The 26,808-nt window shown below is 47.0% G+C and overlaps 1 protein-coding gene across 6 annotated transcripts in view; it reads left to right on the plus strand.

The window, feature by feature from the left end:
* The window catches only part of Ppfibp2 (PPFIA binding protein 2), a 168,791-nt gene that overhangs the window by 103,806 nt on the left and 38,177 nt on the right, over nucleotides 1-26,808 (plus strand). For 4 of the 6 annotated variants that reach the window (XM_004650904.2, XM_045145271.1, XM_045145272.1 and 1 more), the window contains 3 exons: nucleotides 617-730; nucleotides 12,578-12,709; nucleotides 24,078-24,170. In XM_004650904.2, coding sequence (XP_004650961.2) covers nucleotides 617-730; nucleotides 12,578-12,709; nucleotides 24,078-24,170 — 339 coding nt within the window. Of the gene's footprint in view, nucleotides 1-305; nucleotides 452-616; nucleotides 731-7,881; nucleotides 8,595-12,577; nucleotides 12,710-24,077; nucleotides 24,171-26,808 lie in introns of those variants that run through there. The other 2 variants (XM_045145274.1, XM_012950578.2) reach the window with 2 other exon arrangements.

The following is a 26,808-nucleotide window of genomic DNA, read 5'->3' on the forward strand; positions in this document are numbered from 1 at the left end:
TCAGCATTCCTCAGAAGAATGTCTTCGTTCTGCCATGTGCGTGAACTGTGGCTTTGGTATATGTATGACTTGGAGTCGTGTTTTGGCCTGTAAAGCACAAAATCCCTTCTGGAGCCAAGTTTTGTCAGTGCCAATACATGCCCTTTGCGTCCCACATTCCTTAATGACTTCAAAACTCTTGCCTGATAGGTGAGCAGTCCCCACACCCATATGAGAGAGGTAAGGTCATTGGTTGGTTTCCATAGAGGTTTGGATCACTCTTCTCCATGCGGTGGCAGAAGCCCTGGCAGGAGCTGAGATATGCCTTGAGGTCGAGCCGCCCTTGTAGAGGAATAAGGAACAGGAGTCCAGCCCACAGGCAGCTCTCCTGGCTGCTGGGTGCTTTCCTCTTGAGTCTGTCAAGAGCAGAAAACGTGACCAAGCTCATTGGGGCAGTAGCCGAGACTGCCTGGTAAGAAGCCAACTGTCCTCTTGGACCCTTCCCACACCATCATTCACCTGACAGACAGGCTGTTGCTCAGCGTTGAGCATCAGCTGTGTGCTGTCACTCGTTCATGCTGGGGACTGTCCTGCCTTACGCATAGTCCCCATCCTCCACTTTTATTTTCCACGGCAGGTGAGTGTCCTCACAGACCAAGTGGAAGCCCAGGGAGAGAAGATCCGGGATCTGGAAGTGTGTCTGGAAGGACACCAGGTGAAACTCAATGCTGCCGAAGAAATGCTCCAGCAGGTAAGGGCCGTGAGGGCAGGTGGGGTGGGGGGCGTTGGGCCTGAAGCAGATCCGGCGTGCAAGCCCGAGTCTGAGCTCCCCCACGCTCCCAGCCTGCCTGGTGGTGGGACTGGCTGCTCGGGGTGCAGTGTTTAGACAGCAGGTGAAACCAGCCTGAACATTGAGGTGGAGCTGGCCTGGGCTGGCCTTAGGAGAATAACCCGTTGAGCTGGTTCGACAGAGGCCCAGCAGCACTTTCTCCAGCCTGGTGTGGCGAGCTCTGCTGGCCACGCACCTCTTCTCATCAGCTGCCACAGTCCGCCAGCAGGTAGCATGTTGGGCATCGGGAAGTCGATTTGTCAGCTTATTTTCTGCCCCTTCCCCTACTCTCACCCTCCTGTGAGGTTTCCTTTGATAAGAATTGTCCCATAGATAAGATCTCACTATAATTTAGTGGATACCAGAATGAGAAAAACAACAGTCAGTTGCTTCCCTACCTTTTAAACAATGTCCGTTTAATTTTGGTGGAGGTCACTATGTGCACACATAATTTACAAAGCGGTGGGCGCACAAAGATGCAATTTGGTCCTCACGTTTTATATGCTTAGTATAATACTCTTCCATTTTATAATTTTGCTGCATAGCCATCTTTTTACAATCACTTATAATTGCTTTAAGAGAAAGTATCAGAAATGACTTAACCACTCTTCTCCAAGCTAGTTATCCTGTAATGTGAATAATGAGCTACAGTTATTATAAAGGAATGTTATGTTAATTTTTATCAAAAGTATTTTCAGAATCTGTTGCAAAGCTAATTAGACTTTATTAAATCTGTTCATAAATTTCCTTTTATTCTTGTGTTTTTCTTTTTTGGTTATGTTGAAAATAAAACCATGCCTAAAGTTTATATGGGTGTGCTTTGTAGCTCTTGATGTGATATGGGCACATAAAAAATTCTCAACACTATTAAAAGAACAAAAGAATAGATTAGATCACTGTTTATAATCCCCCCAAGTTCTGCCTTTTTTAACTTGTCATGATCAGCTTACAATTCAAACATTTCTTGACAATGTAGTAATGAAGATAGGTGTTGAGTTTTACCTTTGTTCTGAAGATAAATGTCTTAGTTCCAGTGTTTGTTACTTTTGTTTGAATGCATTTGAATGACTAAAGGGGGAAAAAGATGACAATATTTTTATGTCGTCATTAAACCTAGTTGTAACAGCTTGGAGGTTGTGAGTTTGCTGCCTTTTCACTACTGTTAATAAGTTACCCTATTCTTGGCTCGGTTTGATCTTCTGTTTAGACTATATGTCATTTCTTTTGCTTATTATATTCTCTGAAAAATTATAACTAGCAACAGAAGCCTTTTCTTTAAAAAAAAAAAAAAGACTGTATTTTGAAGACTCAGAAAAGGAAATAGTCTGATGGAAAAAATCATCTCAAATGACGGGAAAACATTTTAACAAAGACTGCACAAAACCCACACCAGATTGTTTTCCGGTCTGTACGAGGTATGGTTTAGAGGTGAGAAGGGGTGATAGAATGTTGTAAGTTATCCATAAGGAGAGCATGAAGGTTTGAATGCGGAAGTGAACGTGTGACAAATGTCAGGAGGCTAATGTTTCAGGAAGAAGGACCTGAGGAGAAAGCACATTATCGAGGTCAGAGAATAGGACAGATGCATTGTAGGCCTGGAATTGCCTGCGTGGCTGCCTGCCGGGATGCTCTTAGGAACTGCTCTTGCTTCGCTGTGGCAGTGTTTGGGTCCAGGAGTCTGATGGGGTTGCCTGGCACCCTAGGGAGGGCACATTAAGTCTTCAGGTCAATTTCTCTTTGCATTCTGCTTATTCCGTCGTCTTTCTTGTAAGCTGTGAGGTATCAGACATTAGTTTGCATATTCCCTAGAGATGATGCCATGACCTGGTATACTTTGGAGTATGAGTTTTAAAAACCTTCCTGAACTTGACCAAGTTCTTTTTCTCCCCATAAGCTTTCAATGTGTTCTGTCAATCTTTCAAGAGGGCACTCTCTTGAAAATTGTGAGTTGACGTTATAGGGCACATTTGTACCTCAGCTCCCACTCGGGTGTTAGCTGGGTTTGGGGGTGCCAGCTCCAGATGTCTAGTACAGTGCCCACGCTACCACATTCCTGAACCCTGCTCGGTGACATTCGTAAGGGCCCCGATTCTTGTGCCACATGCTGGTGCAGTGCCTTCTCCAGCTCAGCGTATGGATGTGTCTTCTGGGCTGGGGGTGGACAGAGACCGGCAGTGGTTTGGCTGAGATCTCCTGAGCTTCAGGGCGCTTGGCTTCTAATGATAGAAGCAAACATGACTCATGGCCTAGAGGCAGAGAATGGATGTAAACAATTGCCTCTTTCTCCCAGCCTCAGAGAACCACTTCTGCCCTGCCAGTCTTGGCCTACTGCTGTGGACAAGATCCTGTCTCTAGCAGCGACACTGTCTTCCTGGGACCCAGAGCTTCCCAGGGCTGTGCTGTTCCTGATGTTTGTACGTGCTATGAAGGTAGCAGCTGTTAATCCGTCCGTCCCAGTTGGCTGCCTTTGTAGTAATGCTAAATAGTCCCACTCTTTTTCACAAGCACCAGAGTCTAAAATGAAAGATTTAAAGATGTCTTTCTACTTTGTGAATCTTAACAAATTCATTTGAATTGTTAAAAATGCCATGTGAATTACAGAATGTATATACAAAAGTCATGCCTGGCCTACAGCCTTCAATCTGCAATCTAGACTTTGCCCTTCCACTGGCTGGAATAGCGCTAGGGAATGTGAGGAAACCAAATGAAATAGCCGAAACCCCACACTTAGTCAGACTCCAGCAGTCCTACTGCATTGTCTCTCTCCATAAGTGTTCTACCAGTGTCAAGTCTTCCCACCAAGAGCTCATTAGGAGGGATTTAGTCCCCTACCCAACTCATGAGTCCAGCACCCCTTAGCCTGGCTCTGCCCAGTCTGCTTAGTGCTGATCTCCCTGCTGCTAGCTGGATTGTCTGAACACGAACTCACCCAGCCCAGGGAGAAAGCACAAAGCCCTCTCTTGGTGTTAGGCAAACCAGGACTAAACAGAGTCCTCACAGGGGCAGGTCAACCTAGATTGCACACACATTTGGGGGCAAATGATGCACCTCTTTGGCAGCTCCATGGCAGACGCAGGGTGGGTAGGAGGCAGCTATGAAGATGTTGCAGGACTGCCCATGAGAATCGTCTTCTCAGATTCGGTCTCAGACTCATTGAGTAGGTTGGGTTCCCCAGGACATCTTCCCTAGCAAGAAGAGACTATTTTGGGGGTGGAGGAATTTACATGAGTGGATTTGTACATGAGAAGGAGTCTGAGTAGCCCTGCCTCTCCAGTCCTACAGTGGACAAGGCATTGCCTAGCCATACACTAATGCCAACAGAGCCCAAAGCACAGAATTGTACCCAGGAATACAAACATGGGACAGTGACCTTCTTTCTGTGGCTTAGTCAAAGCTGTGTGCTGACAACAGATCTGTGTTACAGGGAGGCCTCCCCTGGGTCTGTTGGAGCATTTGAGGTCCTTGGTAACTTTTGCTAAGTGGGCTCACAGGAAAGTATTTGGAGGCTCCATGCATTGCTCTGCCTCTGATCCCTGTCAAGAGAGTGATGGTTCCAGTGAGCAGAGTTGTTTTACACTTCTGGAAGACACATGAAATATTTTCTAGAGACTGGCCATCTCGATGTACTCAACAACCAGAAGAGAACTGATGTTCAGTGTTAAGGAAAGCAAGAGGAGGAAGGAGCCCGGTAGGAAGGAAGAAAGGAAAGAAGGAAGGAAGGGAGGGAGGGAGGAAAGGAAGGAAAGGAGGGAGGGAGGGAGCAAACTTCCCTGTCTTCCACCCTGCTGCGAGAACCCTTAGGCCCCATCAGCCTGTATTAAGCCTCCCAACTGATCCAGAGGTTCAGGTTTACGCAATGTCTGTTGAGTGACAAGTAGGGAACTAGGGAGTCAGTGACCCAGGCTGTTGATCTGAGCAGGTTGACAGACCTGTTTTTCTTTCTTTCCTCCTTTTTAACTTGTTTTATTTAGTTAGTTTCTGTGTGGTGGTGGGGCCTCCTTCTTGCTAGTCAAACACTATACCACCACTGAGCTATGTCCCTAGATTTCCATTTTTCTTACTTGTAGAGAATGAGGAAGGCAATGACTCTACAGTACTCATTTCCATAACCACCGAATAGATGAATGGGAACTGATGGTGAAGGAGAGATTAAACGCTGGCCAGAGTGGATGACTGATGATCTGCTGCAGTTGCCTTTTTGTTGCTGGGATAAAGAACGCAACCAAATGCTGTTGATGGAGGAACGTTATTTTAATTTGGCTTACAGTCTATGGGAAGGCTCCATGCTGGCAGGGGAAAGCATGGCATGAACAGAGGCTGGACATCACCTCTGCCTCAGCAGGTGGAAAACAGCAGCAGGAGAGTGCCAAGTCTGGAAAGGGGAAGCTGGCTATGACACTCCTAAATCTGATCCCCCAAAACACACTTCCTCCAGCAAGATGCCAGCTCCCAAATTGCCACCAGCTGAGGACCAGGCCATTCAGAACACACGAGTCTGGAGTCTCTGGAGGACATCCGATTCAAACCACCGCACGGTCCTGCCCTAGACAAGCAAGGAGCTTGGTGGGAACTTCCTCCAAGGCAGCACAAAGATAAGGGAGAGAGAGGCTAGAGTCGTGTGAATGGGGGAGTTCTTGTGAGTTAGAAAGCCAGAGGGACAAACAGGATCCTGAACTCAGGGGAAAAGCCAAAGGCTGCTGTTTAACGTTAAGATTCATCAAGTTGTATAAAATTATTCCAGTTTTGTTAAGAACAAATTATCACACAAATGGCCAGTTATTTATCAGATACCGAGGGAAGGTTTTAGAATTGAGGACACAGGCCTGGTCACTAACCAAGAAGTGAAGGGTTATGTATCAGAGAGAACACTGGACAGCACCCTGGACATGATCTGGCAAGGGACCTGCTCAGTGTGAGGTGAGGCACAAGTCGTGGGTGAAGAAAATAGGCATTGCCAGATAGTCCCAAAACTCTCTGGGAGATTTATAAGGCACAAATAATTAACTTCTTCAAGTGTATCTTATTTTTTAAAATATATTTTATTATTTATTTGAGACGGGGAAAGAGGCAGAGAGAGAGAGAGAGAGAGAGAGAATGGGCACACCAGAGCCTCCAGCCACTGCAAATGAACTCCAGATGCATGCACTCCCTTGTGCATCTGGTAACGTGGGTCCTGGGGAATCGAACCTGGTCTTTTGGCTTTGCAGGCAAGCACCTTAACTGCTAAGCCACCTCTCCAGCCCAAGTGTATCTTATTTGAAGTTAGGTGTCCAGACCACAGCGTGGAGTGATGCATTAACCTTTCATAGGTAAGGCGAAGGTTCCGGCCAATGGGGAATGAGGCTGGAATAAAGCTGGAGTTGGCTGTAATCTCTTCTCTGTGGTATTACTCAGGAGAGCTCCCAATTCCCAGCAAGGACAGAGCCTTATGCTTAGGGCAAAGGGCGCAGTGTTCCTTTCCTGCCTTTCCACAGCCATTCTTTCATTCTGGGTTCAGATTGCTCCGCTGGCTGCAGTCCTCTGTCATTGGTCAGTAATTCCCTGGGTCATGTTCCACAATTAAAGATGGAGGTAATTGCTTCAAGATGTGGCCCTCAAAGGAAAGGAGAAGTTGAAAGGCAAAGTCTTTTTTTTTTTTTTTTTTTTTTTTATCAGATGTAGTCAGAACCTGGGCTTTGGGAAAAGGAAATGGCGGGTTGCTCTGAGATGTAAACACCTTTCATCTCTGAGAAAGGGGATGTGTTTTGTGCTTCTGGAAGAGGTTAGTGGTGGTGGTGACAGGCAATTTTGTGCATTATCATTAGTTTTAGTTTTTCTAAAGCTTCATTACTCAGTTTCATGGCCCTTCAGAGTAAGGGGAACAAGCCTTCCGGGCCCCTCCCCTTCCCTCACTGCCCTCTTTTAATGCAGGCAACCTTGAAACAATTAGAGGCAGAAACAGGATGGTGTTTATGAAACGTTTGTCCCTTATCCTCAGCCTGCTGCCTCACTGAGCTGCAGGACTCCAAGGACTCCCCGGGAGGCCCTGCCCTGCGGCTCAGGTCGCCTGAGCCAGTGTGTTGGCGCTCTAGCCGGCTGCGTCCAGGACTCACTCCGACGTTGAGAGCCGGAGCTACTGGAACTGCAAGAATGTTTTCCTTCGTGGTCGACAGAATGAAAACAGTCAGAAAAGCCTGGCACCGGGAAGATGGGGTGGGAGAGAGTAGCATTGCCTCGAATTGACCAAGTGGAGCCAGTAAGAACCCAGAAGTACAAGTCTGTCCATGTGGGCACACACCACGCACCCAGGGTTGGGAGGACATGGGAGTTGATGGTAGTAACTTGAGGGTCACGTAAGGTCTAGGAAGAGGCTTGTTTAGAATGCAAGAAATTTGATCATGTTTGTAGCCTGTGGAGTGGAAGCTGATGGTGAAGGAGAGATTAAATGCTGGTCAGAGTGCATGATTAATAGTCCTACCCTAGACATGCACCGAGCTTGGTGGGAACTTCCTCTAAGGCGGTACAAAGGTAAGGGAGGGCCAGGGCTCGGTGAATGGGAGTCTTTCTGAGTTGGAGGAAGGAGTAGGGCATGAATTCGAGAAACATAACTGAAGGCCCATGGCTACCATGAGCATGACATTAAAGATCCATCAGGATGTGTGAAGATCAGAGACAAGGGTCACTCAGACAAGGCAATTTAGAAGCGAATTCTGGAAGCATTATATCCTTTGGCGTAAACTTTCTCTTTGAGGCATGGTCTCACTGCGTAGCCCAGAGTAGGCTCAAAGCCTGCACCCTCCTGCTTCAGAAGCCTCTCTGAGCGCTGGGGTTTCAGGCGTGCACCACCTCACCTAGGCCTCATTTGCCGTGTACTTTCATGTGCGACCCTGGAGCTTGCTGGGCCTAAGGCTCGGCGATGGCCCTGTGTGCCGCTGTGGCACATCGGCTTTGGACCAGAGCTGTGTGTGCCTGCGTGCCGGAAGACAGGGACTTAAGTGATGAATGAGGTGATTCTGGAAAATGTTGAAATGGAAAGAAATTAAACGCAGTGGATGGTTTGTAGGTTTTCATCTTTTCAGTGAATGTGAGGAGAAGTAACTTGGCCAGCAGAGGAAGGCATTTTGTGGGGTGTAGTGCTTGAGGGGAGTAGACAAGAACTGGAACAGTCTCTCAGAGAACCAGCCAGAGACGACTGCAAGTTCTGCCAAGCAGTATTGAAAGATAAGCTGTAATCAGATAGGGTGAGTTTGTCCTGAAACCAGTTGGCATCATCAGGTGAATTTCAGTAGCCATTCTCAGCCACTGGGATTAGAATCAGAAACTGAGGTTTGGCTGATGTGTGGGGGTCCCTCGTAAACAAGCGCTGGCTCTCAGGGCAGGGTGAGCTGGGTGAAGACTTTGGGTGTGGGTGTGGGTACAATTGAAATGACTAACCTCACAGTATAGAGTGGACAGGGAGACAAATACTGCTTAAGGGAAGTCGATAAACTGGGAAAACAGGGCGTTACTAAGTAACTAGTGGCTACAGAAGAAGAAATTCTAGGTCGAGTGAGCAAGTGGGACAGTTGAAAGGTCAGAAGAATGTGGCCAGAAGAGAGAACTTAAGAGCTAAATACTTTCGAGATAGAGCAAACACATTCTTGACAAGGCTCTTGGCCCTGCTGCTGCGAAGCTGAGACACCAGCCCCAAGGCCCAGGGGAGCCGAGGTCAATGTGAAGCTGCACGGGAAGCTCAGCGCGTGGATACAGGACGGGGCGGCCCTTCACCAGGATGCTGAAGCTCCTGAGACGACCCAGAGCCCCTAAAGTAGGTAGAAAACCACGGGTGACAGATAGGACAAAAGCCTCGGAGGAAGTGAGAAACTGATTTGGTTCGGGATATTTGGGAATTCGCCTTAGAAGAGAGGGCAGAAGTGGATGGTTGACAGCAACGGGAAGGCAGTCCTGAGACAGAAAGCTGTTCTGGAAGTTAGTTCGGTGGAACAGAAGATTCCCACTTGAGATGATGGAAGGAGCATCTTGCCACGCATGACCCAGGCTTCTGTTTGTGTTGGAAGTAGGAGCGCTTGAAGCCGGAGGGCTGGTTAATTCTAATTCCTATTGAGTTGTGTGGTTTAGAGATTTCTTTTTTTTTTTTTTTTTTTTGATTTTTCGAGGTAGGGTCTCACTCTAGCCCAGGCTGACCTGGAATTCACTATGTAGTCTCAGGGTGGCCTTGAACTCAGCAATCCTCCTACCTCTGCCTCCCAAAGGCTAGGGATTTTAGTATTTAGTGGCCCAGAGCTTTGCTGGACCTGGAGATGGGGAAGTCAAGGTGGAGTGGGTTAAATTTGTTGAAGGCAGACCTTTTTCTGACAATCAGCATTGAGACTCAATTTTCTAATTTATAAACATTTCACACCGGTATGTATTGTACATTGAGCATATTTCTCCCGTGGCCCTACCCCTTCCTAGCCCCCCACTCTCATTAGTCCCTATTGTTCCTCTAGACAGTTTCACCTCTATTTCCATGTCATTTGTACAGACATGACTTTATACATCTCCCTAAAATTTGGGAACCACAAGTGAGAGGAACATAGTATATTTGCCTTCAGATGATTTTCTTCAGTTTTACCCATTTCCTTACAAATGACATCATTTTTCTTTTAAAAAATTCCATTGTGTGTATGCATTTTTTCGATCCAGTCCTCTGCTGCAGCAGACCTAGGTTGGTCCACAACACAGCCATTGTGAATAGTGTACAATAAACGTTTATGTGCAGGTATCTCTGTGATGTCTTGACTAGGAATGAAGTCTGGCTTCGTAAGTTCACAAGTGGAAGAGCACTTGTTGATGATAAAGACGGGGGTGGGGGTGTTCATGGAAGATCGAAGCATAAGCTAATAGAGCTGAGTTAGGGGAGAGCGGGTAACAGCTTTATGATTAGTGACCTATAATAAATTAAGCAACCTCGGGTTTCTAATTAAAACTTCAGTGTGTCTAACTGGAATGTCCACTTGGAATGTTAGTGTGACCAATTCAAACACTGGTGTGGCTGATTAGAATGGCTGTTGAACTAATTACAGTATTATCCTCAGTGTTGGAACATTGCTATGACCAATTATAACCTGGTAGCTTAAACAGCAAGGGGGATGTGTGGAATTGTGGACAGAGAGTTGTCAGGAGTAATGCATTTTAAAGCTGTTTTGAGCTCCACCAGAGCAGTGTCTTGAATACCAGTCAGAAGATAAACCAGCATGAATCTCTTCTGAAGAGGCTCAGGTGGCCAACAGGGGTTGTTTTCCATTGTGATGTTCCTCAGTGTTGGCTGCTGTGAGGTAGTTTCGAACAAATGAAGTCTTATAGAAGTTTATTTTTCTGAGCTCTCAGTACTCCAGTGTAACTGCTCTTAGGATGTTAACCCGTGGACTTGATCCTTCTCCCTTTACATAGGCAGCTGTGAAGCTTCTGCAGGCGTCGTAGTCCATCCCCAGCTGTTGACAGTACTTCAGGATATGGGTTGTCTACTAACTATAACTTTGCTTTCAATTTATTTTCCCACTTGCTTTAATATTCATGATTCATTTTTAACTGTAAATATGTGTTTTATAGACTGCTTTAACTTATTTTTTTTTTGGAACAAAGCAGGTAGATGAAAGAAGGGGAGAGATGCAGAGAAAAAGGTGGTAGAACATGAGAGAGGTAGGAAGAGGGGAACAGAAAAGGATAGACAGTCGAGGGGGAGGCTTATATCTGAAGCAGTTCAGACACCGAAGGCCAAGAGAGCTCGTCATTTTGGTGTACCATTCCACCCAGAGAACTGCCACAACCTCCTCACAGCCCACACAGAGTTAGAGCCCGGTCCTTGCAGACAGTAAGGGCCCCATGAAACCCTGTCAGTCTAAATAGACATGTCCTTGACTCACTAAGAATGTGTTGGCTGCCGTTTGTTTCCAACATGTATTTATTTTTCTCTTTTGATTCTTGAATTTATTTCTGTGTTTAGGGAATAGTGTGATACATTAGACAAAATTGAATTCTGAAGCCAAATAGGCCCTGGTTTGCAAACTAACTCTGTTTATGATTGGCATGTGCCCTTGGCCAGAGAAGATTTGCTTAACCATTCTTGGGCCTGTTTTCTCATCTGTAGAATTAGAATACTAGTTTTACTGCCAAATGCCTGGGAGAGCTTATTAAGAGATATATGCACAGCCATCTTGCAATGTCTGGTGTACAAGTCCTCAACAAATCCAGCTTCTCCGTTTCCTTGGATACCTTCCTCTGCCCAGAAACTTGTGGCAGTTCAGTGTAGCCTTGAGTCTGGCTGGCCAGGAAGAGTCTGCCTCTTCTGCCCAGGGCTCAGGGGCTCTATGCTGAGCTACCAGACTTCTACATAGCCAGTCTGGTCAGTTTCTATCTCCCAGTTTTACCAGGGACTTGTGGCCCTGAGCCTGGAGAATCAGGTACTCCTAGCCAAACTCTTTTCTGTGCGGTTTGAGTGACGATCTGAGGACAGTGTGAAATCTCTGAAATCAGAGCTGTCGCATTGGAATGCTGAGATCATTTTTTTTGTGCCAGGCTGGGTTGCTCAGGTGTTCACACCATGCAGGACACTGTGTCTTATGCAGGTTGGGTGGCTTGGGATGATGCATGATGTTCACACCATGCAGGATGCTTGTCTTATGCAGGGTGGGTGGCTCGGGATGATGCACGGTGTTCCAGGTTTTTGATCAGGATATGACAATTGCTGCTGGAAAAATATACTGTCCTATGATTTTGGCTTTGACATCCTTTGTAGTGCCGCAGGAGGTGTCTTGACCATATTCTTTGGGTTGTTTTTTTCTTCCCTCTTGGTTATGTTAATGAATGTATGTATTGATGGCAGGCTTGGTTTCAAGGATCTGAGGTATTTGGTTATAGTCACCCTCTGATGGCAAGACTGAAAACATTGTCCCTGGTCTCTCTTTGTATCAGGAAAGAATAGCCCCATTTACATCACCTGGTGGCCAAATAGTAACTCTGGTACAGCTCTTGAAGGAGCCATCTCCCAATGAGGTTCAGGTGTTATCCAGAAACCACTCATTGAGCTGGATGTGGTAGCAAGCACCTTTAATCCCAGCACTCAGCAGGCTGACGTAAAAAGACTGCTATGAGTTTGAGGCTAACCTAGGCTACAAAGTGAGTTCCAGGTCAGCCTGGGCTAGAGTGAGACCCTATCTCAAAATAAAACAAACAGAAAACAACAACAACAACAAAATAAACAAACAAGATACTCACTGAGTGACCCTTTCTGTTCTAGCTCCCACCTGGGTTTGCTGTAATGAGCCCTTGCTTCAAGATGTATAGAAGGCTGGGCTGAGCATCGATCTAGAAGTTAGGTCTTGGAAACTGTTTTGTTAACCTAAGTTCTGAGGTAGTTATTCTATTAGAAAGGATTCATTGCTTTGCCTTGAAAACAGAGATGGAAAAAGTTGGGTGATTCAAAAGTACCCATTCATTTCTCTCTGCTTGGAAACAATTAATAATGGTTTCTATGGGGAAACATGTTTATTTCAGAAATGTAGTTCACATTGCCTTTCAAAGTCCAGTGGGTGATGTCAGGGACTGTGCTGTCCCCAAGTAACCCAGGGTTGGCCCAGCCTATCCCTAGCAGGCCCATGGCTCATATGCAGCAGCACCCCCCGCCCCGCCACTGTCCCCTCTGGGCTCTGCAGGAGACAACATACGACATAGACATTGCCTGTGGCTGGAGCTGGAGCTGTCCTCATTGCCATGGTGGCCTATGACCTTGAGCTTCGCCTTTGCTTTCAGGAGCTGCTAAGTCGCACATCTCTTGAGACCCAGAAGCTTGATCTAATGACCGAGGTGTCTGACCTGAAGCTCAAGCTGGTTGGCATGGAGAAGGAGCAGAGAGAGCAAGAGGAGAAGCAGAGGAAAGCGGAGGTGAGCCGGGCACGGGTGCTGGGGGCGGGGCCTGTGCTGTCCTCAGCTCGGACCTGGGCTGGGGGGCCGCCTGAGGATGGACCCGGGCCACCTAGTCAACCCCAACCCTGGCAGTCGCTGGGTACCAGAAATAGTTGTACGCTAGCAACTCAAAGATCTGTTTAATACCAAGTTATCAGGTTCTGCTGTGGTGGCGCTTTGCGGCAGTGCCCAAACCACCCAGTTTTGGCTTTAATGTTTTCTCCTCCCTGAGACTGCTGACAAGAGGGATAGAAAGCAGTTGTGAGGGAAGAATCGGAGGATGTGGAGGGACACATGATGTCTTAGAGGACTACGGCCATGACAGTCACAGGGAGGCACTACCTGGCGTACCTATGTTTCACTGACCCTCAGACCATGCGTGGTTTCTCTCTGTGGGTGAGCCCCTGTGCAGGCCTCTCTGAAAGAATGCTTGCTTGTTGGTTTTTTGTTTTGCAAGCCTCATGTACCATGGCTAGAGGATGTTAGACTCTACAGTGGATATATATTTACAGAATTGTAGGCTCAGAGCTCCTCAGTTTTGAACAAAAATACTCTTTTAACATGGATAACTGGGCTGGAGAGATGGCTTAGTGGTTTAAAGCACTTGCCTGTAAAGCCTAAGGCACCAGGTTCAACTCCCCAGAACCCACATAAGCCAGATGCACAAGGTGATGCATGCGCACAAGGTGGTGCATGTGTCTGGAGTTCAATTTCAGTGACTAGAGGCCCTGGAACACCAATTCTTTCTCTCTCGCTCTCTCTTGCTCATAAAATATAAAATAAAATAGCGTGGATAACCATTTCTCAAGTCCTTATCACACCTGACATTGTGAGATATGGAAGAAGAGAGGTTTATGCTCAACAAAGCTTTGGCTCATTTGCTGACCAACTTGCTCAATGATTGTCAGAACGTCAACAAGTGAGTTAATTCGTCTGAACTTCAATTTCTTCATCAAATGGATAATTATGTGAAAACAACAACAAAAGTCACAGAAGTTAAGCCCCTGTCACTGTATCTCTAAGCACCTGTTTTGTCATCATCTTTCTCTACTTAGGCATCTCAAAAATTGAAGAATGGAAACTGTCCCTTTTGGTTAAGTTGTGACATCATTGCCCTGACGTGTGCCGCATTTCTGTTTGTCGGGATCTTGACGGTCTAATACATTAGGGCATGTTCCTCGCCTTGCTTTGGAAAGCGTGTTTCTTAGTAAAAAGCCTAGTTGCTAAAGGAAGCAGCCTCTGGTAAACTGAGGCTAGCCACTTCTATGATGTGTCAGGCTGTGGAGTTACAGCTCTGGCTTTGAGTCACGGTCAGACACTCCATTGCTTTGTGCTCTTGGCCAAAATCAACCTCCAAATCTATTATTGTTTTTGTTTTATAGTTTCTGTAAGATGGAGGTGGCAATATTGCTTTGCATTTTCTTTAGTTGTTCTAAGGAGTGAATGAAGTATGTATGTATGTAAAATAGAAGGTCTAGAAGGTCGGGGGGGGGGGTTAGAGAGATGGCTTAGCAGTTAAGGCGCTTGCCTGCAAACCCTAAGGACTCATGTTCAACCCTCCAGGTCCCACATTATCTAGACACAAAAAGTGACGCAAGCACACAAGGTTACATGTGCACACAAGGGGCACACACAGCTGGAGTTAGACTGCAGTGACTGGAGGCTCTGGCATGCCAATTCTCTCTCTCACTCTCTCTTTCTCTTGCATTAAAATAATAATAATAAAGAAATCTGCACTGTGCAACTCCCAGCTTACTGTGGGACACTGGTAATAGTGGCATTTTATTGATCACTTACTGATAGTGCCTTTAACCATGGTGGAAATTGAAATGTAAACCAAGTTACATTACTCACATGCTGCAAAGTTCAGACTGAAAGCTGACCTGTGTGAAGTCTTGATTGGAAGGACTCTGTTTCTTAAGTGTTACTAGGGAGGATAGAGAGAAAGAGAAAGAGAGGTTATATCATGCAGTTTCGGAAGTGAAGGGTTTTAAAGTCCACTGTGACTAGATCCAGTGCATCTACAGTGTTACTAAAAGCCCATCTTACTGTATTCCTTGGCTCTACAGTAGCCTTAGTCTCAGGAAGTCTCACCGGGTGACAAACATGGCCATTAGTAGCTCTACATTGATATCCTGTAGAGATTCTCCTTCTCAAATACACAGCTGAAGGCCCACAATAACATCTCACTGGACCGTCTTGTGTCACATGCCTGGTTCTGCAGCAGTCACTGTTGGAGGTCACGTATATGACATGTGTTTGCGTGAGAATCTGTGGGAGAATGCAGGGTTAATACTGAACAAGGCCGTCCAGTTCCCTTGTTGTAGATTGTGGGAGGCAGGGGCACTCCCCTTTCTGGGATAAGTGTTATTAAAGCAGTCGTTTTGCTGTGTTCTTCCCTCCCTCCCTCCCTCCCTCCCTCCCTCCCTCCCTCCCTCCCTCCCTCCCTCCCTCCCTCCTTCCTTTCTTTCTTTCTTTCTTTCTTTTCTGAAGGACTGTTTTTAAGCCTGGTTTTGGTTGTTATTTTCCATCAGGCTGTTAGTACACGCGATAACACAGACCCTGAGCTTCTGACCTCCATTCTACTAGATCACAGTCCTTCCCACTTGCTAGTACAAATATTAGGTTTCCATGTGGAGGAATTCTGTAGACCGTTCAAACCTGTGATAACCAGTGAGCAGCCACATGACCTAAAACAAATTCCTCGTTCTTGTAATTAGACACACTTTCACTCATTATGCCCAAATCTCTGCCCCTGTTTGTAGCTTTCTGCAGCTTAAAACTTAAGTGCTGCTTAAGCCGCACTGTGGTCATGTGATGGAAATGTTTAGTGTGAGTGAGACATTTTGCTAGCTCAGGTCACCAGAGGTTAAAATTGCATGAATAAAGAGAATGCTCCTTTTGCCAGTGAATATATTCAGCCTGAGGGTTGATTGGTTGTGTTTTAGACAAGACCCTCTGCTTCTTATTCCTCCTCGCCTTCCTTTTTTTTGTTTTTTTTTTAAACTTTTATTTATTTATTTATTTATTTGAGAGCGACAGACACAGAGAGAAAGACAGATAGAGGGAGAGAGAGAATGGGCGCGCCAGGGCTTCCAGCCTCTGCAAACGAACTCCAGACGTGTGCGCCCCCTTGTGCATCTGGCTAACGTGGGACCTGGGGAACCGAGCCTCGAACCAGGGTCCTTAGGCTTCACAGGCAAGTGCTTAACCGCTAAGCCATCTCTCCAGCCCCCTTTTTTGTTTTTTTGAGGCAGGGTCTCATTCTAACTCAGGCTAACCTGGAATTCACTATATAGTCTCAGGGTGGCTTCAAACTCACAGCAATCCTCCTACCTCTGCCTCCCGAGTGCTGGTATTAAAGGTGTGTGCCACCACGCCTGGCTTTTCTTTTTCTTCTAGATAGATTTAAAATGAAATTTCTGTGTTAGCTTTCCTTGTCATTGTGACAAATACCTGACAGCAAGTTCAGGGAGGAGAAATTTGTTCTGTGGTGGTTGCAGCTTATGGCAGGGCTAGTTATGTGGTGCCGGGAAACCGAGCTCTGACCAGAACCAGGACCAGGCTGTAACTTACCAAGGTCACTCCCTAGTGACCTGCTTCCACCAGCTAGGAGCTACGTGTGACAGCACACGAGCCTGCAGGGACATTCCACACTGGCCCATTACAGTCGCTGTGCCGGAATCCAAGAGCACACAAACTCGAAGGAGAAAGGATTCGTTTTGGCTCCTGGTTTCAGAGGTTCCAGTCCATGGTCACCCGGCTCCTTTGCAACAGGCAGCGCTAGGCCAAGCATCATGGCAAGAGGCGTGTGTGACACAGGAGGCTGCCCAGCTTGGGGCAGCTATGAAGTAGAAAGGAAGCAATGGAGGCAAGATACGCCTCTCAAAGTCATGGCACCGTTGACCCGTTTCCTCCAACTTGACCTCACCTTCCTAGCTTCCATAGCCTCCCAATATCACCATCCAACATAGTGTGAATTCATCAACGGATTAAGCCGGTGTTGAAGCCAGAGGCCTGGTGATCCAACCACTTCTCAGAAGTCCCTCTGCTGTCAACTAAACCATCAATATCTGAGCCTTCCTGGGACATTTCAGCTTTGAGCCATAACACTTCCTCAGTACTTCTCAGACTTTGCCTTCAAATTTGATTTTATATTTCTATGAGAACAGAAGACTTCTCTTAACGTGAGCCCTGCAGACTGCACCTTCTGCTCGGATGCTGATCCCGGCCTCGGTCAGTGTGGTCTGGTCAGGGTGACATCAGAGTGGCTGGCAGTAGTGCACACGAGCTGGGAATGGACACAGAGTCGCTTTGCCTCTTCTCATGGTGGTGGTGGCTCTGGATCCTTGCCAGCTACACAAGATTTAATCAATTTACTCCTGATTGGCATGTGAAGTAAATGCCAGAGTCAGGGTGATGGAATGTGAAAGTTCCAAAGGAAAACTACTGTGTGGCACCCCAAGGCAAAAGATATTTTAAAAGCATATAGGTCTGAAAGATCTGGAAGGAGCTCTGGTCTCCCTTATGCACTTGCATTATAAAGGCCCCAGCAGGATTCTCTTGTGGGACCCAGTGAGTTTGGAGCACTCAATGTGCCTGCCAAGGGTGGCCCAGGGGTCCAGGGTGTGCTGAGAAGTGACGTCCTCTTTCTTGATCAGGCGTTTACATGAGCAGGAAGAGAACTGGAAAGAATCTTTAGGATTTTATGGCAGAAATGGAGTGGCTAGTCCACTCATCTTTGGTTCTGTCATCTGACCCGAGAAGGAAGGAATTTTGAATTCTGAACTGGAATGGCATGGCCAGAGTGATGGACTCAGAACAGAACCAGGGCGGGGAAGGTTGTATTTGTTCAGAGACCGGTGAGCTGGCCTGCTGAGGAGAATTTTTTTTATTTTTGTTTTTACTTTATTGACTTCATTTTTTGAGCAACATACAAAGTGTACAGTTCAAGACTCAAGAGTTCACGAGGATATAGAACAGAAGGTTTTCTACATCTATTCTGCAGCCAACAGTTTGGGACCGGTGCCTTCAGTTTGTCGTGTATACTTCCAGAGTTGTCTTATATGCAGACGATGAAAGTCATGTGGACACACACATGCACATTTGACACACACTTTCCTTTATTTTTACACAAATGCACGAAAGTAGACTTTTCCCCTTTTATGTGTATGTGTGCGTGTGAAGAGATGTGTGCTTCGTGCACATATGTGCAGAGCCAGAGGAGACTGCTGGCTGTTCTCCATCACTCATCTGCGTATTTCCTGGGGGCAGCGTCTTCCATCTGAACCCAGGCCTGCTATTTTCGTGAGCCACAGTGGTTCTCTGGTCTGTTTCCTGTGGGGCTCCTTCCCGGGCAGGTAGGTAGTGCCGAGGGAAGGACCAGGCCTGCTGGTTCCTTTTTAGGGGTTGAGGGGATGATGAGCGTCGGAAGACCCAGAAACCTCTCCTGAGACAAACCACACTGAGTCGGGAGTCTTTTCGATGCAGGAACTCGCAGAAACAACTCGCTTTATTACTCTGAGCAGATGCCTATATCATGTTGGGGACGAAGGTGGGGATTTTAGGATGGGGGAAGAAGTAAGGGCCAATAGTAAACTGTAACTATTGAAATGGTAATTACAATTGCCACCCGGAAGTGGCAGGCCAGAAGCCATTAGGCATCTTGCTGAGTCCTAGCTGGCCAGAGACAGGTCGCCAAACTTTAGCTAGGCTCAGGAAGTTCCACTAAGCCTCACGCCTGGGCCTTTCAGAGCCCAACAGTTTCTCATTGAAGTAGGGTCATGGGCATGTGTGGTCATGTCCACCCACTTACACGTATGCTGGGGGAATCGAACTCAGGCAGCCTCAGGGCCTTCTCAGACCCTCATACTTACAGCAAGCACTTAACCTACTGAGCCATCTTCCTAGCACAGACTTTTAAAAACATACTAGCCTTAAAATTCTTTTCGTACCAAGTACAGTAAACAACAACAAAATATTCTTCACTCATTTATGACTGCATATTTTCCACCATTTAACTATAAACCCTAATGTGTTTAAGAGGTTCCCTTTTATTGGCCACTTAAATCGTCTTTTACGTTTTTGATGTTATATTAGATACTGCAGTAAATAACCTGCTACATGTTTGAGGCACTTGAAATGGAATTGCTGAGTCAAGGATATGTAATGCTTGAAACTTTGACATATTTCCAAATTATTCTCTATATAAAGTATAGAGATTATGTATCTGTTTTAGTTACTTTTTAGTTCTGGGACAAAAATGCCTGGCCAGAAGCAACGTAAGGAAGGAGGAGGTTGTTTTGGCTCATGGTTGTAGGTTCCAGTCACGGCAGACAGGCATGGTGCAGGAGCTTGAGGCAGCTGGCCATACTCAGTCCGTAGTGAGGAAGCAGGGATGGGCGAATGCCAGTCTCAGCCAGCTTTTCCTCTCTCCTGGAGCAGTTCAGTGCCTTTGCCCGCGGAACAGTGCCGGCCACAGCTAAGGTGAGTCTTACCCCCTCCATTGATACAATCTAGATAAACCCTCACAGGCATGCTCAGAAGCTTATTTCAATACGAATGATCACAGCACCCATGAGCAATGCATCCTTAAGAGGCAGGCCAGTGCTAAACTGGGCATGAAAGGAGCGAGAGGCAAAGAACTAAGGATAGTTGAAAACAAGTTTAACAGGTAAGAAGGGGTGATAGAGACAGTGATTAGGGGAGGTGCCCGATAATTTCACATAGAAAAGATCCCTGGAAAAGAACTTCGATGGTTGACGAAGAAGGATTAACAGATAATGTAAGCTGAGATCACACATACAGAGTAGCAGCCACAACCTCAGCACTGTCACCTGGACTCCGGGATTTGGGAGCCGAATGTGGCGGTGCACTCCGCCCTGAGGGAGAGAAACAGACCTGATGAGAGAGGGGATGGGCCCGAGTTGGTGATCTAAGTTTCCCTGATAGGTGTGAGGATTGACACACTCAGGAAAAGTGCATGTGACTAGGGAACATGGTCCAGAGGTGTCGGAGTGCACCCCATGGTCAAGCAAAGGGGAGGAAGAAAGCAGGCGCATTCCTGATACACACTTTCTAACGTACTGACTCGCGGTCCCTAAGTGTCTGGTAAAGACAAGAAGCAGTAATGCCCGGGAGGGGAGCTGCAGCAGAGTCCCCCGTGGAACACTGATGTTTTCCAAAGTTTGCCTACTTCTTTCTCTCATTCACTTACAGTCTGTTCAGAAAACAGGAAACAAAACTGGGTAATCTGCCTTTTTTGGCTCTGGTTTTGAAGTAAAGGAGAAGCTAGTTTATGAAACAAAGGGGTAGATGTGTTGCCTCTAAGTGGCCATTGTCATGCAGCAAAGCTAGGTAGAGAGACAGAGCACTCTTTGAGAGCTTAGAAACCCTAAGACAAGGGACTCTGAAGATGACTCAGTGCTGCTGAGCTGTTGAAAATAGTATGGTTCTGACTGTGCCATCTCTGACATAATGCCAATAAAAAGGAAAGACCTACTCAGCTGTGCTGAGGGAAACTGGGTTTCACATGGCCTGGACAAAAGTCGGGACACTGACTAAGGACAAATGCCAGTGCACCAGTACGACCCATATCAGGGAGGGCAAGCCCCTGACAGCGGGCAATGCCAGGAATAGTAGCTTTCCCAAGGGACGTTATACTCTTAGTGAGACCAAGGCAAAACACTGGCAGACACCAAGATTTTTGGGGCAGCGGTCCCCCAGTTGCTCTCAGTAAGTGAAGTTTTTGTTTTGTTTTCTTGCTGAGCTGGGGGTCAAGCCCAGGTTCTCATGTATGTTACACAAGGTCCCTGAGCTTCTCCCCCCCCCCCAGCACTGTAGTGAATTGAGAAGTCAGGTGAGTTCTAGAAAACTGGAAATGAACCAGTCTCTTTTCAGTTTTCAAAGTGGCGAGTCAAATTGGGTGAGGTCTGTCAGATTTTGTCTGAAGAGCTTGGAGTTGAGCTTCAGATAGTTTGTGGGGAGCGAGAAGACAAAGCAGGAATCCATGTGCTTTAAGGTCATGTCACGCCGGCCTGAGCTCACTGGTCATGGTAGACCGGAAACATCCCGCTTCAGTGAGGTGGGTGCTGCAGAAGCATTGCTTGGGATAGCTTGTGCAAAGTGGAGGAGTATGGTCTCCTGGCATCTGAGTGAGTTGAGTGTTGGGACACATAATCATGTATAAGTGTGGTGTGAACCATACAAGTCACTTGCACATGAATGTTGTTGACATGTTTTGGTGCATGGCCCAGGTAACTGGCATATGTGGCATGGACACAGGAAGAAGTGCGTCTGTGTGTGCCCATGTTGTGTTCCTGTCTCTGTTGTCGCTTCTTCTTGGATGAGGGCAAGTGCTAGATGCTGCGGCTCATCTGTTGTCTTGCAAGGGTGCCATCCAGTGGAGCACAGAGATGTAAGGACGTTCTCCAAACCTCAAGACAGGTCCATGGGTGGGGGCAGACCTCAGCAAACAAACGTGCTGCGGGTGTCTCTTGGTTCAGGCAAAGAAGGGCGTGGCCGTGGGCAGTGACTCTGCGCTCACCGTCTGCACGTCTGCACCATCCACCTTCCTTCTGAGCTGCTGTCCTGGGGGACCTGCACCTGCCGGCTGACTGACCCTGAATGCTCTTCTCTTCCTTTCTCCTCCTCCCCACAGTCTGTTCTCAATGTGATCAGTGAGCTGCAGGAGCAGATGTGTAAGCTGCAGCTGGACATCCACAGGCAGATTCAAGAGCGCCTTTCACTCAGTAGGGACCAGCCTGAGGAGCTGGTGGCTGGTGGTGACTGTGCAGCTGAGCCCCAGCCCTGCAGCCAGGACTGTGCCCCTCGGGAGGGGCCACCTGTAGGAACACACTTAAGTATATCAGAGCATGCGTGTGTGGGTCATCTCACTGGTGGGGGGAGGGAGGTTGAGGTTGCTCCTAACCTGAACTGAATGCAGTGACTTGGCATGGATCTGATTTTGCCTCAGGGCAGAGGTTGGCCTCCCTCGGGGCTCACTGAACAGGGTCGGAGCCCGCAAGGGCAGCCCACAGGTGGTGACACTGTTCTTCCTTAGGGCAGAGAGCAAGTGAGTGATGTCACGCTCCCTTGAGTGATAAGCCATTTGTGTCAAAGGAATTCTCAGGATTCTTCTCCCCCAGTGTGCAATCCAGAAACTCCTCCTCCTGGATGGGAGATAATTGAAACTTCATTGTACTTGATTCTTTTTAGGGAAAAAATAGTGTCATGGAAAAGAATCCTTTCAAGTTTACAGAGGTTTACCCCGGTGAGAAAATAAAGCACAAGTTTCCACTTGTGGGAACAATTAAGTCATCTAAATTTCCAGGAAAAAAAATGCCCCACATTATGGTGATTTTGTGACCTCTGGGCCATGCGCCAAAGAAGCCACAAGAGCGCAGAGCATAGCTCTGTGTCCCCATAGTAGCAGTCCCTTGTGGCCACCTTGCTGATTCTGCAGTCGGTGGGCACAGTGGCCTCTCGGAACAAATTGAGGAGCCCAGCTGAGGTATGAGCAGAGCTGTGCAGGCAACCCCCTAATGGTTGGGTGCTGGACCCCTCGGGCAGGGTTGGCAGCGTTTCCAGAAAATGATTCTGAGTCTGCCACAGTCGGGGATCAGGCGACCGAGACCCTGAGGTTCAGTGACGCAGATGTGGAAGATTTTGGGTCCCCCCCCCCTTTTCAACAGGTATCAACAAACCCTCAGCTCAGCTATCAGGCAGTTGTAAAAACGTGTAGGTGGAGGCATTGTCACCTTTTTGTGGATTGCCTCAGAGGGGAAATTCTCCAGGCCAGTTAAAGAACTACGAATTTCATTCTTCAGAAGCTAATGTGTCATTGCTGTATGCTAGACTGCTGGATAACTGGTGTGCAGACTAAGGAGAGAACTGGCCGTGTGGGTACGTGGGGGTACTCAGAGCCCAGCAGAAGGGCCTGCCGTGGTGTGAAGGTTAGGGCGGCCTTGCTCTAGGAGGCCTGGAGGATGGGCTGGGGTTCCCATGGTGGACAGTTAGACACAAGGGAGTGGCATGTGTGGAAGCCTAGGTTGGGATGAGGAACTGAAAACTTTACAGGGCTTGCCCTGAGCTGGGAAGACAGCATGATCCAAGACACAGGGAGTTAAGACAGGTCAGGCAGGGCATGGGTTACAGCTTATGAACTTAGAGACTTGGAAATAAATGATATATATAGTGGGAGGTGGTGAACGAGGTGTCAGGGAGAGCCCTGTGTGTTTGGCACAGGCAATTAAGTTGATGGATATGCCATTGAAAGAGTCAGGAATGACTAAGGGTGGTGGGGGAGAGTTCCATTGGGGGACAGGACTGTCCCACAGAGATGCCTGTGGGATATCACAGGGAGATATTAGGTAGGAAGTTTGCTTTGTGACTGGCACTTAGAAAGCTTATGGAAACAATGGCCTTCATGCCAGTTGTCCCTTAAGGGAGTTTTGGTTCAAGACAGTGCTGGCCTGGCATGGTGGCACAGGCTTGTAATCCCCAGCACTTGGGAAGCAGAGGCAGAGGGATTGCAAGTTCAAGGCCAGCCTGAGTTATCTCAAAAGAACAACAATAAAAAGACAACAGTACTTAGTTCTATGTTCTTAATTGAGGTCATAAGGGGAGGGATCCTAGAGTCAGAAGGTTGAGGCTGGAGTTTCAGCCCCTCTTACAACCTATACAAGCAAGTGCAAGTTATTTTAAATTTTCTTCCCTGGTGTTCCATCCAAAGTCCTGAACCATAGAGCCCTAGCTTAACCTCTCAGCCCCATCTCCCACTAGTGCTGACGTCATGCTGTGCCTCCCAACAGATTGTCTCTCAGCCGCCTCTCTTGACTCCTCCCTGCACGTCTTCTCCCTCCTCTTCCTTCCTGACCACCTCCTCTGACATGGAGCAATGCTGGCACCTACATTTGACACTTAGCATTTGTTCTCCGAGTGTTTTCTTTCTGTCTCGCTGGCTGTGCCTGTCCTGAAGTCTTCCAGGATCAGTGTGTCTATGGCAAGATGCTTCCTCCTTTTAGCATCTCTGTCCTGCCCACTCCCGAGCTTACCTGCCTGGCTTCCTGTACACCCGTGCATGACTTGGGACACACTCCACAAATCACTGAAATGTCAGAGAAAGGCAGTTTCTTCTCCCTCATGTCTGGAACCCCCCGGCCTTTGTTTTCCATGGCCCCATAGCTTTTCTGGGGACACAGACTATGCTGAGCAATCTGAGCCACAGTCCTGTAGCTAGCTTGCTACAGACAGGCTGCCCCTGGCACCGACTTCAGGAGCTTCTGTCTTGGTTTGGAGACCCAGTGCGTGCTGTCTGACCATCGCAGCTTTTCCCTCTTCCATCCAGGAGTTACTGCAAGAGCTCAAGCACCTCAAAATCCAAGTGGAAGAGTTGGAAAACGAACGGAATCAGTACGAGTGGAAGCTGAAAGCCACTAAGGTAAAAGGTGGCTGTGAGGCTTTGGGGGAGGACAGAGGATCTGGGTTCAAGCACAGGGTTGTCTGCAGTCTTAAGTTAAAAATGCAAACCAGTCCCACATGCAATGGTACCCAGACTGCGTGCCAGACAGATGTGGAACAGGAAGGCTCCTCATGAGAGCCTGGGAGGCTAGGAGCTGATGGAGCTGAGTCTCCTCCTTGCAGTGAGTGTCTGTCATCCTTAGGCCAAGAAGCGGCTGCGAGTGAGCAGTGAGCTGAGAGCTGAGGGCTGCAGCACTGGGTGATGACCCCTAGCCCGCGTGCAGACAGAGAGCAACACTGTTGTATTGGGGACATCATCTCAAATTTATGGTCCCTGCTAGAAATCAGTTTTCTAAAATCATCATGTTTGATTTTCAGAGCAAATATATTTCTAAAATTTAATTGAAGGGTGGATTATTTCCATTTAATATTTCTTTTAAATAAAGGAGCTTAGGATTGGAGAGATGGCTTAGCAGTTAAGCTTTTGTCTATAAAGCCTATGGAGCCCTATTAGAGGCTCTATTCCCCAGGACCCTCATAAGCCAGATGCACAAGGTGGCACACACATCTGGAGTTCGTTTGCAGTGGCTGGAGGCCCTGGTACACCCATTCTCTCTCGCGCTGTCTGCCTACTTCTCTCTCTCAAATAAATAAATAATTTTTTTAGGTATGTCGATCTTAAAAAAAAAAACACAAGGGAGCTTACCGTGTGAAGGACATCAACAATAAGTTCTTTTGTGAGATTAATTCCTTTCCTTCCTTTTTTTATTTCTTCCTAGCTGACGTGTAGAGGTTAAGAGTAGTTGGTTAACTGGGTTGGACGGTGCATACTTGTAATCTCAGCCCTCAGGAGACTAAGTCAAAAGGATTACTGCAAATCGAGGCTAGCCTGTACTGTGTACTGAGTTCTAGGCCAGCCTGGGCTACATAATAACATCCGGTCTCAAATAGCAACAATACCTAGAAATCTGATTGGTTGAATTTAACCTCCAAGTATGTATGTATGTATGTATGTACCTATGTATGTATGTGTGTGTGTGTGTATATATATATATACATATATGCATATTATAAATATAATATATATTATATTTTTAAATGTCTAACTAGTTGTCATGTGAGCATTGGGAAATTTCACATCAACATTCAGTTAGCTATTTTTTTAAGAAACCTGTATTCTACAACACTCTGTATTTCAGAATAGCTGGAAGTGCCTGCAGAAATGACTAATGTTTGAGCAGGTGACAGTGCTAATTACCTTGATTGGATCATTATACATCATATACATGTATCACATTCTATCCTATAGAGCAGGACTGATATTATGGCTCAATAAAAGGGCTTCATTTGGAGAGTGATGGGAGCACAAAGAAAGCTCTCAACAACCCTAAGGCACATTCTTGCTGGAGGACCCTGGGGCCGCTGCCCCTTGGGGAGGGGACACCTGTGCCTTTCTGAGGTCCTGCAGGGTTGCCATAGGTGAGACTGGGTGATCATCCAGGCATCTTAATGCTCACTCAGTGCTGGATTAAAAAAAGTTTAGTCATTTGCAAGCATAGCAAGGAGAGAGAGTGAGTGAGGGAGAGAGTGAATGTGTCTGCCAAGGCCTCGTGCTACTGCAAATGAACTCCAGATGCGTGTGCCACTTTCTGCTTCTAGCTTTTCATGGGCACTGGGCAATTGGACCTGGGTTGTCAGGCTTTTCAAGCAAGCACTTTTAACTGCTGAGCCATCTCTCCAGCCCTGTAGTAGAATATTAATGTATTTATTTATGTGTTTATTTGCAATCAGAGAGAGAGAAAGAGGGAATGAGCAAGGCGGGGCCTACTACCACTACAAACGAACTCCAGACGTGTGCCCCACTTTGTGCATCTGGCTTTCTGTGGGTACTGGGGAATTGAAGCCATACCATCAAACTTTGCAATCAAATGTCTATAGCCACCGAGCCATTTTTATGACCTTGGATGTTTAAAGAATACTCTTAGTTAGAATTTAAACAAATTCATCATTTGCATTTTTAACTTTTCCTACAAGTGGCTAGTGATTTAAAAAACGATACTTGTGTAGTGTGGAGATAGCTCGGTTAATAATGTGCTTGCCTCACAAGCAGGCGGACCTGAGCTGACCCCCAGCTCCCACATAAGAATGCTGGGTGTGGGGTGTGTACCTGTGATCCCATGCTGGGTGGAGACAGGGGGTCCGTGAGGCCAGCCAGTCTGGTCTAATTGGTGAGCTCTAGGACCATGAAGGACCCTGTCTGGAAAAGAGGCAGGTGGCATTCCTAACGATGACCCCTGAGGTTGTCCTCCAGCCTCCACATGTACAGACACACATGTATGTGCAGACTTGCACATACATATAATCTATACGTGTATAACAAAGCTTCAGCAACACTCAATATGGAACAGTTTCAAACAATAAAAATGTCAAAGGGATTAAAATACACTCAGACTCGCCAGGAGTTGGGACTATTGTTAATACATCTTTTCTGGTATCTTGCTTTCTTTATGGTTCTCCACGCCTCTCTTCTTCCTTCCCTTTCTCCCTCCCTCCTTCCTTCCCTTCATTTCTGGTATTAGCACTTTAGATACATTTTTCATTTGAGGATTTTTTCTTTT

Source organism: Jaculus jaculus, chromosome 3 (assembly GCF_020740685.1).
Source record: "Jaculus jaculus isolate mJacJac1 chromosome 3, mJacJac1.mat.Y.cur, whole genome shotgun sequence".
NCBI lineage: Eukaryota > Metazoa > Chordata > Mammalia > Rodentia > Dipodidae > Jaculus > Jaculus jaculus.